We start from the raw sequence: 13,186 nt of genomic DNA, 5'->3' as shown, positions 1-13,186 counted from the left end.
GCACAATATTTTAACAATGAGAACAACCCCCTTGTATCTATGGCAGAGAATCTTCGCAAAAAGATATTAGAAGACACCACCAAATATGGAAAACATATCCACCACTTTCAGGGACCATGATCAACATCGAAGGCACTTAATTATCCCTGGATTATAATAACCCATTTTAACAAATTCTGGGGTTGTATCCAGCACAAGGACTTTGTAAGGTCTTCATGAGGATCTCAGATTCCTAGATCTCTCCCTCCAGCTTCTGCTGCATGCAGAACGCCAATGACAGCAGAAGGAGGAGGGAGCAATTTCAACCTCTTTCCCTCCCTGCTGCAGCCTCCTGGCCCATGTGGCTATTATTTGTCATGGGTTCAAGAAGTGGCTGGGATTAGAGGGACAGCAGGAAAACGTGCGCCCCATCAGAACAGCCTGATGATGGATCGTGGGACCTGACCTCTGCAGAGTAATGGGAAACTATAAGCATTTGGAAAGCACAGAAAAAACACCACTGGTGGCATCTGACCGTATACAGAAGTTCATACAAACAAGTTGAGGTGTTACGGAGCATTATCCCACCAAGTATCCTGCTTTACCGTGGCCAGTCAAAGTTGTCTGATGAGGTCATCTCTCCAACTATGCCACTGGAGACTTGAAAAAAATTTACCACTGATTCCCCTTTACCTTCTTCAAATGACCCTGTTGTAAAACAAATGAGAAACAGATTAGGCTGCGTGGATCTGCAAGTAGTTGTGCTGGCATAATAATCAGAAACACAATTTGGACTCTCTTAAAAATCAGCTTTTACTAGTCTTTTTCTGAACACAGTGGCATCAGAAGTGACATTACTTGAAACTTACTTTTTATACAGTGATCTACTATTTTACGGAATAGAAACTTGCCTATGGAAACTCATGCCAAATCTGTTAACTTTTCAAATACAACAACGCTCTTTGCAAGATAGCTACTATGCTGGAATTAAATGTGTAATTTTAAATTCTTGGAAAAGTGTACTACAGAAACTCTTACAGCCCATTACTATGCAGAACAAGCACACAATCAAGCTAACCAGTAAAGGACACAAAAAAGATTATTCAGAAGAATATGGAGGTATGAGGACATCCACCTAAGCTACAAATATGTTAATACCACCAGCTAGGATATTAAATACCCTCCTGCTCATAGCTTTATGGGATTACAGCACATAACTTTTCCTTTATCTACTCCTGGTTTAAGTCAAGGCAGAATCAAATTCTTCTCAAAGAAGGCCTCTGTAGTGTTCAGATAAGCAGTTTCTCTAAAGTTACAATTGAGGTGTGCCAAGAAACGTCAGGTTTCTCAGTCTGGCAATCCTGTTCTGAAATGCCACTTAGACTAAAACTGTTGATGCTGACGTAAGTTTATGCAACCCACAAATTCCTCAAGGAGGGCTAAAAAGCATGGTCACTGCAACAGTACTAGAAATACTCAGTCAAAAGGCAGCATCAAAACGGACAAGGGGATATGCTAGCTCATCTCTTAACAAATGGAAGCATCCACATTGTGGGGTGACATGATAGAGGTTTACAAGATTATGCATGGGATAGAGAAGGTAGAGAAAAGAAGTACTTTTCTCCCTTTCTCACAATAAAAGAACTCGTGGACATTCAATGAAATTGCTGAACAGTTGGGTTAGAACCGATAAAAGGAAGTACTTCTTCACCCAAAGGGTGATTATCATGTGGAATTCACTGCCACAGGAGGTGGTGGCAGCGACAAGCATAGACAGCTTCAAGAGGGGATTGGATAAAAATATGGAGCAGAGGTCCATCAGTGGCTATTAGCCACAGCGTATTGTTGGAACTCTCTGTCTGGGGCAGTGATGCTCTGTATTCTTGTGCTGGGGGGGGGGCACAGTGGAATGGCTTCTAGCCCCACTGGTGGACCTCTTGATGGCACTTGGGGTTTTTTTTGCCAATGTGTGACACAGAGTGTTGGACTGGATGGGCCATTGGCCTGATCCAGCATGTCTTCTCTTATGTTTTATGTTCACATTATACAGGATCCTTATATTACCCATAAAGGTAGCTAGTTATGAACATGTTTCAGATGGTAACTTGTTCTGCACATCCAAAGTGGGGTTACAAGCAACAGCAATAACTCAAGAAAAAAGGATCTGTAACCACAAGCAGATGCATCTCTGAGCTACAGAATATCAAATTTTATCTGAAGTTGTGAAAAATATCACCACCACATGTGCTATAATGTGTAAAAAACTGATTCTTTCTCTTTGAGGAAAGCCTGCATATTCCAAATGCAAAAGAAAATCTCTTTTTTCAGAGATCAATACAAAGTACAGCAGTGTACTCTAAGTACTCACTGAAAACTGTGTCATCTTACCAGTAAGCTCTTTAAAAGTGAGCTCTAGTTTAACTTGCTCTGGAGTTGGCCCTCCAGTAAACTCCGTCTGAAGTTCCATATCTACAAATTCTAAATGAAGAATTTCTTTCTGAAGTGACTTTTTAAACCAAGGTCCTCGTTCTGGGTCTGATCGTAGGTCAGGTATTGGGAAGCGAACGGAAAGCTTCAAAGATGGCGCCATTACTTGTACTGATACTTTGCAATTTGCAGGTGTACGTGAATCATCTAGAAAAACTTCAGCAAAAGCTTTGTGCTAAAAATGGCAGGAAAAAGAAAGAGGAAAGAAACACCAGGAAGGCAAATAATTTAATACATCAACTTTTAGCAATTTTCATGAGGCAAAAAAGTTACACTTAGTAGAAGAGGAAAAATAATTCTCCCTGGAAAATATTTGAGCAGCAATTCTCAGAAATGTGGTTTAGAAATCAAACGTATCACAATATTTTCTTTTCCACTGTTCACAAAACAAGATGACAACTTGTGGCCAAACCATCCCATTCAGGAGCAGAAAACATTCTCACCTGCACTTTGCGGGAAGGGGATTGGTTTCCCCCAAAAGCATAATGGTTAAAAAACTCTGACCCTCAGAAACATCGACTGTGGGGTGACATGATAGAGGTTTACAAGATTTTATCGTTTGCTGTGAGCCGCCCTGAGCCATTTTATGGGAAGGGCGGGGTATAAGTTATAGAATAAATAAATAATAAGATTATGCATGGGATGGAGAAAGCAGAGAAAGAAGTACTTTTCTCCCTTTCTCACAATACAAGAACTCGTGGGCATTCAGTGAAATTGCTGAGCAGTCAGGTTAAAACGGATAAAAGGAAGTACTTCTTCACCCAAGGGGTGATTAACATGTGGAATTCACTGCCACAGGAGGTGGTGGTGGCTATAAGCATCGACAGCTTCAAGAGGGGGATGGATAAAAATATGGAGCAGAGGTCCATCAGTGGCTATTAGCCACAGTATGTGTATATATATATATATATATGTACATGTGTGTGTGTGTGTGTGTATATATATATATATATATATATAATTTTTTTTTTGGCCACTGTGTGACACAGAGTGGATGAGCCATTGGCCTGATCCAACATGGCTTCTCTTATGTTCTCTTAAGCAGGTTTGTGAAGAGCAAAGAACCACAACTCTACAAAGAGGCCAAAGTCCCTTGTGAATATTACTCCTTTTAACCCAGCATATATAATTTAGTGGAGAGAAACCTACAGAGATTTTAATACTTTATAATGCATATATCTATTAGTAAACGGAGTGGTTTGTGCCAATTATTAAAGCAGTAAAACAAAGCACTCAAAGAGAAAACAACAGGTTCTACTTAGAGGTATTCCGGTTTGCTTGGCAGGCAGAAAAAAAATATGACTTTGTGTCTTAAAATATACCTTCTTTGCAGTGATACAATAACTATTATTACTGACTATGCTCTGAGAGACAATGAATGCTGAGAATAGTTAAGAAACAATTAAAATGAAAAACCAGGGGAGGGGTAAATTAGCATGCTCAAACCTCTTACAGATTAGAGAATCCCAGAGGTGGAGATCTGGGGCAATTTCCAAAAAGAGTTACAACCCCCGCTCCTGTTTCTTGAAGGCCCTTAGATTGTTTGGCATAGACTTATTAGATAAAAAATTATAAACACAGAATTGAAAAGGTACGGTTTCCGCTAAAAAGCTGTTCAGTTCCAAGGTCGATTCTCATACATTTTTTCTCACCCATTTGCAGCTAAGCAGAAGGGAAAGCATGGCCTTTTTGGCCCCATTTTCATTTAAGCTGTGTATCTTTCAATTCATTTTAATGAGTCTTGTCACCCATCTTGCTCAGGCAATTGTAATATTCCAGTTCTGCTCTATGCTGGTGATACTGTCCTATTAGGTCAAATGACAGTCTTCACAGACCTTTAAAAACTCTTTTGGAATACTGTATTAGAGAAGGTCTGAGAATAAGCAATCAGAATTATAAAGTAGCGGCATTCCCGTAAAAAAATAGAAATCCTACAGTGAACTGCTGGACACTCAATAGTGAAGGAGTAACACATCAGCGTTACCCTACATGCACATCAAGTAAAGGAGTTTTCATATTTGGGCCCCCCCCACAACCTAATTTAAAATGGGGACCACACCAGGTGCTGTTAAGAAATAAAGCAAAAATTTGTGTTAGCAGAATACATTTTTTCCTAAAATGCAGGTGGGAATTATGTTCCCAAGTGCTTTCCAAATTTTCAATCTAGAAGTTGCCCATATAATTCTTTATGAAGTAGCCATAAAGACTGCTTTGATTAACAAAAACATTGACCATCTACCCTTTATTATTTTTTTTAACAGAAATGATTAAACATTCCTCACTGTATAACTGGTGTGACCGTTTGTTCTGAATTAGGTCAACCTTCCCATGGTTACAAGCAGGGGGTCTGGCCTAATATGTAAATGAATTTCTGCTACAAAAAGCCCTATGTGGAATAGTAGTGATACTCACTTAAACAAGGGTATTTATAAGTCTCCTGGTTTAAGACTATTCATGAGAAACTTTTTATTTGTCAGTGTTACCCTACACGCTATTCAAGAATTGGGTTCTCATGCAACATCTGCTATGGAGACAAGCTGTGTAAAGTAAGTGACTGAAGATCTCCTTTTAAGAGTGTTCATCTCAGATTTTGGCACTCCTTCTCTGAAATCTCTTCCCTCTTATACTTCTCTGTTAACTTCTTCAAGTCTTTTAAGGGCTTTTGTACTGACTAGATTAAATGTACACTCTAAGGTAGTTATGAGGGGCAAGGTTTTGTGTTTACCTTACTCAGAATGCATTTGCTCTTTAGGCAAGACTGGTACTATTGCACACATTCTCCTGGAGTGTCTTTTGTATATTAACCTTAGGAGATGATGCAGCAGGAGGAGGGGTGCAGGGTGGTGGTGAGGGGGTCGTGGGGGGTGATGGTGATTATATTGGATTTATATCCCATCCTATACTCTGAATCTCAGAGTGGTCACACCTTCCCCCCCACCCCAACAGACACCCTGTGAGGTGGGTGGGGCTGAGAGATCTCACAGCAGCTGCCCTTTCAAGGACAACTCCTACAAGAGCTATGGCTGACCCAAGGCCATTCCAGCAGGTGCAAGTGGAGGAGTGGGGAATCAAACCTGGTTCTCTCAGATAAGAGTCTGAACACTTAACCATTACACCAACCTGGCTCTTTTCATGTTTGTCAGCCTGATTTGATTTTTATCCATACAAAATAGCTATAGCTCTGCTTGCTGGTAATGACCCCCCAAATCCTAGAAGTTGCACATTTTTAAACTTCTTTTTCTATTGGGGTAATAGATGATTAATAATAAGTATTTATTGTTTGAGATCTATGCATCATAAAGCTTTTACTGGTCCATCCACTGATGAGACCCACCCGCCAACATTCACCAGTAGCCAACCACACTAAGGAAAGGAAAGAGAGACAGTGAGGCTAAACACTTTTGTAGCATTTTCTTCTTAGTACTGACAATAACATACCCAGTCTGCCTGCGAACAAAGGATTATTATGCTTACCAGGCTAATGTGTTTGTTGTACGAGGTGTACATATGTGATGCCATCATCTCCACTGTCGTTAGCTTTTGTGGCTGAAGCAAAGAATTTAGTCTGTCTACAATGCTGATATCTAATTCACAAAACGCTGGATTCAACTTTATTTGTAATTCAGCTTTCTGTGGGACAGAACTCAGTCTTCCTTGGCTACCCTGCAAAAAAAAAACCATCATAAAAATCTGCAGTGGGATTTTACTACTAATTGTACATTGTGCACACAGGTACACAGACAACAGTTTATGCATTTCTTTTCAGAGACTAGAGGGAAGAATTTCTCCTACTTTACCTGAGGTCCTCTATTATCCAAGTGTTTGTAATGGAGCTGAAGGCAGGAGTGAGGGTGCGACTTGTTTCCTTGTTTTTCGGAATTAAACATTAAAAGCTTTAAAAATAAAACAGCAGAATAAAAGGTTAATAGATGCAACTAAAAGCAAACACTTTAACTTCAGAACTATGCATATATCTGCTAAATACGGACCCCTGACTTGGATTCGGAAGATGAACGTGTAAAGAACCACATAAAAGTGTAGCTTCCTCTCTTGCTGGGTAACAAAATACTAGAGTAACACGTTTACGATCACCTTTGACTCATCCAATCTCTTCCTGATCTGTTGGCAGGGGGGAGCTGATTCTGCTTCCAAAAGGAAGAAGGGGGGGGAAAGGGGGAGGGGAGCCGTATAATATGGTGGGTGGGGCTGACCTTGAATGGTGGTATGCAGGAGGGCCATTGCATTATTGATGCTATGCCCTATCACTGCAGCCTTTCTGAATCACTGCTACTAAGCAAATTTTAAAAGAGCAAGATGCAATCATAGGGTTGGATCCAGACTACACTTTCTACTGGCAGAATCAGGGCTTTTTCTGGGCAGGAATGAAAGGCTCCAGATCAAAGAAAGTTCTCCAGCAAAGTTAAGGCATTAGGCAGCTACTTGCTCACAGACCACGCACTCCATCCTCCCTGCTGCCTCCAGCCTTCAATAGGTTTGCAGGGCTTGCGAAGAGAGTGAAACATGTGAAACTGTCCACAAACACCCCCTCACAGGACAAGCTGGGCCTGCCACTGCCTGCTCCACCACACGTGGCTCTCTGTCTCTGACCATGCTAGGGGCAGTGGGGGGGGGAGGCTAAACAAGGGCTGTGTGAGAACACATATCCATGAAATGCAGCTGATGGCATTGTACTGTTCTGTGTCAATATGCAGAAAGTAACCTACTGAACAGGGGACATCACTTCAGGTGACATCAGGGGGTGTGGCCTAATATGCAAATGAATTACTGCTGGGCTTTTTCTGCAAAAAAAGCCCTGGGCAGAATGCTTTCCTGTCCTCCACTCTCATTGATCTCCACAAAATGCTGGTCCTGAGAGATAGGTAACCCTGAGAAATGACATGTGGGGAGGAGGGTCTGCATTAAAAAAGGGAAAAACAGGTGGAAAACTACTAATTTAGTCTGAATCCAATCCATTCATCTCCAAGTATCTCACTTAAGCTTGGGACTCAGAGTGTTTAGACTACTGAATAGCTGTCTCTCTACACTACTGTAGAGTAGCATTCACAATATAAAGCTGCAGTTCACTCAATGAAAACTTGACTAAGTTTAGGTTCTACCAAACAGAACTTAGTTGCAACTAAACATGCACAGGGGGTTGTTACAAGGTTAGGAGTTTTCTCTTTCTACCAAGTATGAAAAGGGTTTACCTCTGTATAGTGAGGTATTTCAGAACGAGAGTCAGTAGAAAAAAGGCATTCCAGAAGTTCCATTTGCCCAACAGACAAATCTGTACTCAAGCAACGAGAGGTTGATTTTTGTCTCTGCTCATATGACACCTTAATGCCTGTACCTATAAATCTATTATGAAAAAAATAAGAAAAGAAAAACATAAAATCTGCATGAATTGGATATAGGCATTTAATGTTTTATGGAAACATGTCAATAAATTGCAAATCTGCCTGGAATGAAAGAAAAACAACAGTCACCCAATTCTACCATGTCGATGCTTAGTCTCTTCGCTAGAACTCTCAAATTAGACTAAATACACTATAAAGTGATCAGACCCAAGGAAATGATTTGCTGACTCCCCTAGCATCATATTAGGTTTCTTTATCCAATAAGTGGGTAGCTTGTGCCAATCACTAAAGCAGGAAAACCAGATCACACGTAGACAAGACAAAAATCTCAACATACACAGGAAGAACTTCTTAAGTATGAAGAAAACATGAGTTGTTAATTAATCCAAAAGGAAAAAAAACCCTCTCTGCCCTCTCAAATGTCTCAATGTGACCTGAGCATTGTCTAAAAATCAGAGAAAAGAGGAAGGTGGTGCAACTGGCATACTCAAGCCCACAGGAGTTTATTGTACCCTGGGAGGGGAAAATTTAATTTATTCAGTACATTTTTATAGCACCCTTCCTCCAAGGTGCTCATAGTGATGCACATCATTCTCACCTCCTCCATTTTATTCTCATCCAACTCTGAAAGCTAAGTTATGCTAAGGAACAGTAACTGGCTGAAGGTAACCCAAACAGATACATGGCAGTGTGGGGATTTCAACCTAGATCTCTTGGATGCTGGTCTCACTACTATATCACACTGGGTTAGGGAAGGGATTTTTCCAGGTGTTTATTCTCTCCTTCAACTCCTCACAGACCCTTAATTTCCACTCTAAAAACAAAATACCTATTCTCTTTGTCCAAAAATAGTTTCTATTGCCCAGTTCAAAAAGATCACTGTTCTAATCCAGTTTTCCTTTGTGGGTTCTGGGACTCTGACAAACACAGAGCTCACGCATTCATTTAACTAATGGAAAGCAATTAAAGATGATGATGATATTGGATTTATATCCCGCCCTCCACTCCGAAGAGTCTCAGAGAGGCTCACAATCTCCTTTACCTTCCTCCCCCACAACAGACACCCTGGGAGGTGGGTGGGGCTGGAGAGGGCTCTCACAGCAGCTGCCCTTTCAAGGACAGCCTCTGCCAGAGCTATGGCTGACCCAAGGCCATTCTAGCAGGTGCAAGTGGAGGAGTGGGGAATCAAACCCGGTTCTCCCAGATAAGAGTCCGCACACTTAACCACTACACCATGCTGACCCCTCATTCATTTAACTAATAGAAAACAATTATAGGATACTGACCCCTCCACTGACATCAGTGGGAGTTCTCAGATACTTTAAGAGTTCTATGTCTCTGTAAGGGTGCATATTTATTTATTTATTTAATTACATTCGTATCCCGCCCTCCATGCTGAGGCAGGCTCAGGGGCAGCTTACATGCTCATGCATATGCATGAGTATAAAACATATAAAAGACTTAAGACATATGAAAATAGAGAATGAGAATTATGCAGAGAATATTAGCTTGTAATCAGGCACCTCTCTGCATTTCATCTTAACATTTAAGCCATAAACTAGTATCCTCCTCCATTTATGTGCTCAACAAAACAGTGACTATGCAGTATACTGCAAGTATGCTCACAGGTTTTCTACCAAACCGCTGGGTGGTGCAGTACTTAAACAAGGTCTACTTGTGTGCAACATTGCACGAGAGCTAATGGAACATTAAACTCTGATTTGTATTTCAAAGCAGAGATGTTGCATATAAAAATCAAAAAAGTACCTGATGCATCATTACAGTCCAACCTTAAGGTGCAGTATTAATTGACCAAAGGTCATATATCAGGGAGGGGGTTTGCTGAAATGCGATTTCTGTGGTGTCTTGTACAAGATGCAATACAGTGAAGCTGACTTCAGGCAAGGGCTACCTGCATGACTTTGTTTACGCTTGTGCAAGAGATCACAGCAACTGGAAATGTTCCACAGGGCCCAACCCACCATACCTGCTATTGACAGGATTATGAAAAATGCATGCTTTAATAATCCCACTGCCTTGATCCTTTAAGTATGCTACAATTTTACATATTACATCACAATCTTAAAATGGTCAAAGAGCTCATAGCTTCTTGCATTAATTAATAAGCAAAATTGTACCTAAGATGATCATGTGAACAAGCCTTTGCAAACACTTCTCGGAGGGACAGAAAATCTTCCATTGGAAACTTAACTGGATCAACCTTTTCTATTCGGGTAAAAAAATCCTGTGCCATTGGTGTCAGCGGACTAACATTCAATGACGTTTCAGGTGGTGGTAAAGGATCAATATGAAGCACCGACATTGAGAAAGCACCCACTACTAGCCTAAAAAGAAGTTCAGGTCTAGATTCATCCACTGAGACAGATCTAGATGGAAGAGCTGAAACAAAATACAGTTAAATTTTGTTACTATATCTGTAAATATACCACATGTTGTAAATTCAGTTTTAATTATTTTTTAAAAAAAAAAAACAGTGAAGATCAACATTGCCATAAAGATAGCTAAATGCAAACTATGGCAATCAGATCCGTCTTTCACTAAGACATTCCTATTTAAGAAACTAATTCTGGTAAAAAAATTCCTTCAGTTATTGCATATATTTCTTTCTAGTATAAGTGAATCCAAGCATAAGTGAGTCCAAGCATGTAAAGAACACCTCACAGATTAATCGAAATCATCTCAGCCATCCATGCGTGGAATGTGGAGTTTTCCTGTATTCCCCTCTGTTTCCGCAGCCCCTTCCCACCCATGGAGACATTTCTGAGTTGGGTTATCCAAGTTGAAGAATACCCATTTGGGCCAGAGGGCTGGAGTGCAGTGAAGTCACTCCTCTTCCCTCTTTATCAAGCACAACAGCTCCACTGAAGGGAAGCAGCAGTTTTGCCACTGTGGCGGAATTTATTTTAGTTGGCCCTCTTTATGAGCTTAAACATACTCTTTATGAAACTGGCTACAAGAACTCTTTCTGAAAGTAGCCATGCTCTTATGAAATGAGCACTAAGCTCTACAAACACCTTAGAAGCCTCTATATCTCTCTATGATTTTTGGCTGCAGTTATGAACTTGGCCACCAGAGTTCTACGCTATTCAGCACTAGCCTGCATTCATATTGCTAACAGAGCAGCAGAATAGAAAAAAACCTAGGGTAAAGTTGAGAGTCTTCTGAGGACAGGAATCTCCTTATTTGATGTGGCAGGAAACAAGATGGAGGAAGCAGCCATGTATAAGACCCAGAAAGTCCCTTCTCACTTCAGTCCTCCAAACTGCACAGCTATACCTCCATGTAGTCCCATGACTCCAAGAAAGAGTTTTCTGTGGGTCAGAAGGGGGCTTCAAGGAATGGAGGCAAACAATGTGAACTTTGTGTGTCTTCTGTGCATGGATGGCTGGATGCAACCCATTAGGAACGGATAGTCAAAATGATGATTTAGACCTTAGAAATCACAAGATTGAAGTAAGGACCTTTGAGAATCTTAATGCTGACTTCAAAATGGCCCTTAAACTAGAACACACTGCTCACAAACTCCCATCTTGGTTTTAAACGAAAAGGCATACAAGTTCTTTAAACACCAAATGTAAAATATATCATTATCTTGCACAGCTCACAAACTGGGAGGAAAAAATGAGAAAAGAACACGATGCAATGATGATTTCTATGTTTTCATCAAACTTCAAGCAAACAAGAAAGCATGCTCCCACATTTACTTACAAGTCCTTCTTAATGGAGCTGGATGGACTACGCTGGGCGTAAATGATGGAACTCTTATTTGCTGTGGTTCCTGCTTGTTTTGATCAGAAAAATCTCCCCATGCTGGTGGCTGCTAGAACAAGAAGTTGCTGTTATGCCTACATCACATTAGCTTACTGAACGCAACAGAAAACATTAAAATATCTTCGGCAGATGCTCTTCTATGAATAGTATCTCAGGATGTTATTCTGAAGGTGTGCCTCTCAACCTCAACTATGACATATTTTGTGGTTCTGTAATTTTCATAACATTTTTCTTGATGGGGGAAAAAACTACCTGGGCCTCACAATGTACAATTGCTATTATCAGGACATGAATTACATTTTGGACCAGGTCATCAGGCCTGGTTCCTACCTATTGCTCTGTTAGTGGAGGAGCATCTTTTGATCTCCCAAATGGATACATCATGGGTCCCAGGGCCTATTTTTAAGCTGTTATGTATTTATAGATAGTTTTCCCCACCTTGTGGGGACCCAAAGCAGCTGATCATGTCATTCTACCCTCCTCCACCATATCCTCACAACAACTACCTTGTAGCTAGGTGAGAGCAAGAGATTGTGATGCACCTAAGGTTACCTGCCAAGGCTCTGTGAATTGAATAGGAATTCTAATTCCTGCCCCAGGCCTAACTACTTACGTCAGGTGGGCTCTCATATGGACAAATGCTGGGGGGGAGCGGGGGGGGGCACAGTATGAAGTTGGTATGGTTCAACCCATATTATAGAAAAGGAGGGAAGCAGTTTCTCTCAGAAAAAGTGTTCTACATAATGTGTAAGTCCCTCTAGTTTGAAAATGTTTTAGATTCTAATAAAATCTGACATAAATTTGATTTTCTAGACGCTGTGATAGCTTACATACAACATTATTCCTGGTGGATATTAGTAAGATGAAGCAGTAACACAGAAAGTTGACTACAGTTGTTTACGTATCAGAATTTGGCCATTCTGGGTATCACTCAACATTAAACCTGAGCCAATCTGATCAAGCATATTAACTGGCTAGTATATCAACAGAACTACAGCATTTGTATCCTTATACTTAACAGGCCAGTAACATCTGGTGATGAGGTCTATGTGAGCCCAAACTGAGATATAACATGGTAGGCAGCACACAGTGAGGAGGCTGCATTTGGAGGGAATCCCACTTCAACACCTCTGTAGGAGCCACTAAAGGTCAGAACTTTAATTTCTTCCTTTAAAAAATGTTGCCTCTCCACAATGGCCCATACAAAGATTCTCCACTGGCTGGAGGAGGGATGGAGTTCTTGTCCAAATAGCTTTGCCGGGTGTAGACTATGTTGATACCCACATTTTTTCTTTACTGAAGTTAAACTTTGACTTTTTCTACCATCATTTCTTAGGCAGAAATTCTCAAACACAGACGCAGATAAACAGAAACAGATTACAAAAAAAAAAAAAAAATGACAGCAAGACCATATCAAATTATGTCTTGCCCATGCTAGGCACAAGGTGTGACAATTCAGGGCACTGACACTGCTTTTCTAAGGCATAATACCCTCCTCCAACCACCTAATGGAAACCATTCTGGTAGAATGGAACTGGTAGATGGTCACATACAGCATGTACGTATTTATA

At 40.7% G+C, this 13,186-nt stretch overlaps 1 protein-coding gene across 4 annotated transcripts in view; it reads right to left on the bottom strand.

The window, feature by feature from the left end:
* Window positions 1-13,186, bottom strand: part of ATG2B (autophagy related 2B) — a 70,721-nt gene that overhangs the window by 40,425 nt on the left and 17,110 nt on the right. For 3 of the 4 annotated variants that reach the window (XM_060263213.1, XM_060263215.1, XM_060263216.1), the window contains exons 10-16: window positions 11,553-11,664; window positions 9,962-10,223; window positions 7,674-7,824; window positions 6,264-6,359; window positions 5,941-6,129; window positions 2,368-2,641; window positions 585-687 (exon numbers count right to left, since the gene is read on the bottom strand). In XM_060263213.1, the coding sequence (XP_060119196.1) occupies window positions 585-687; window positions 2,368-2,641; window positions 5,941-6,129; window positions 6,264-6,359; window positions 7,674-7,824; window positions 9,962-10,223; window positions 11,553-11,664 (1,187 nt within the window). The remainder of the gene's footprint in view (window positions 1-584; window positions 688-2,367; window positions 2,642-5,940; window positions 6,130-6,263; window positions 6,360-7,673; window positions 7,825-9,961; window positions 10,224-11,552; window positions 11,665-13,186) is intronic. The other variant, XM_060263214.1, reaches the window with a different exon arrangement.

Source organism: Heteronotia binoei, chromosome 21 (genome assembly GCF_032191835.1).
Source record: "Heteronotia binoei isolate CCM8104 ecotype False Entrance Well chromosome 21, APGP_CSIRO_Hbin_v1, whole genome shotgun sequence".
Taxonomy (NCBI): domain Eukaryota; kingdom Metazoa; phylum Chordata; class Lepidosauria; order Squamata; family Gekkonidae; genus Heteronotia; species Heteronotia binoei.
Note: the sequence above shows the minus strand (reverse complement) of the source record. Positions and strands in the feature narration are given on the sequence as shown.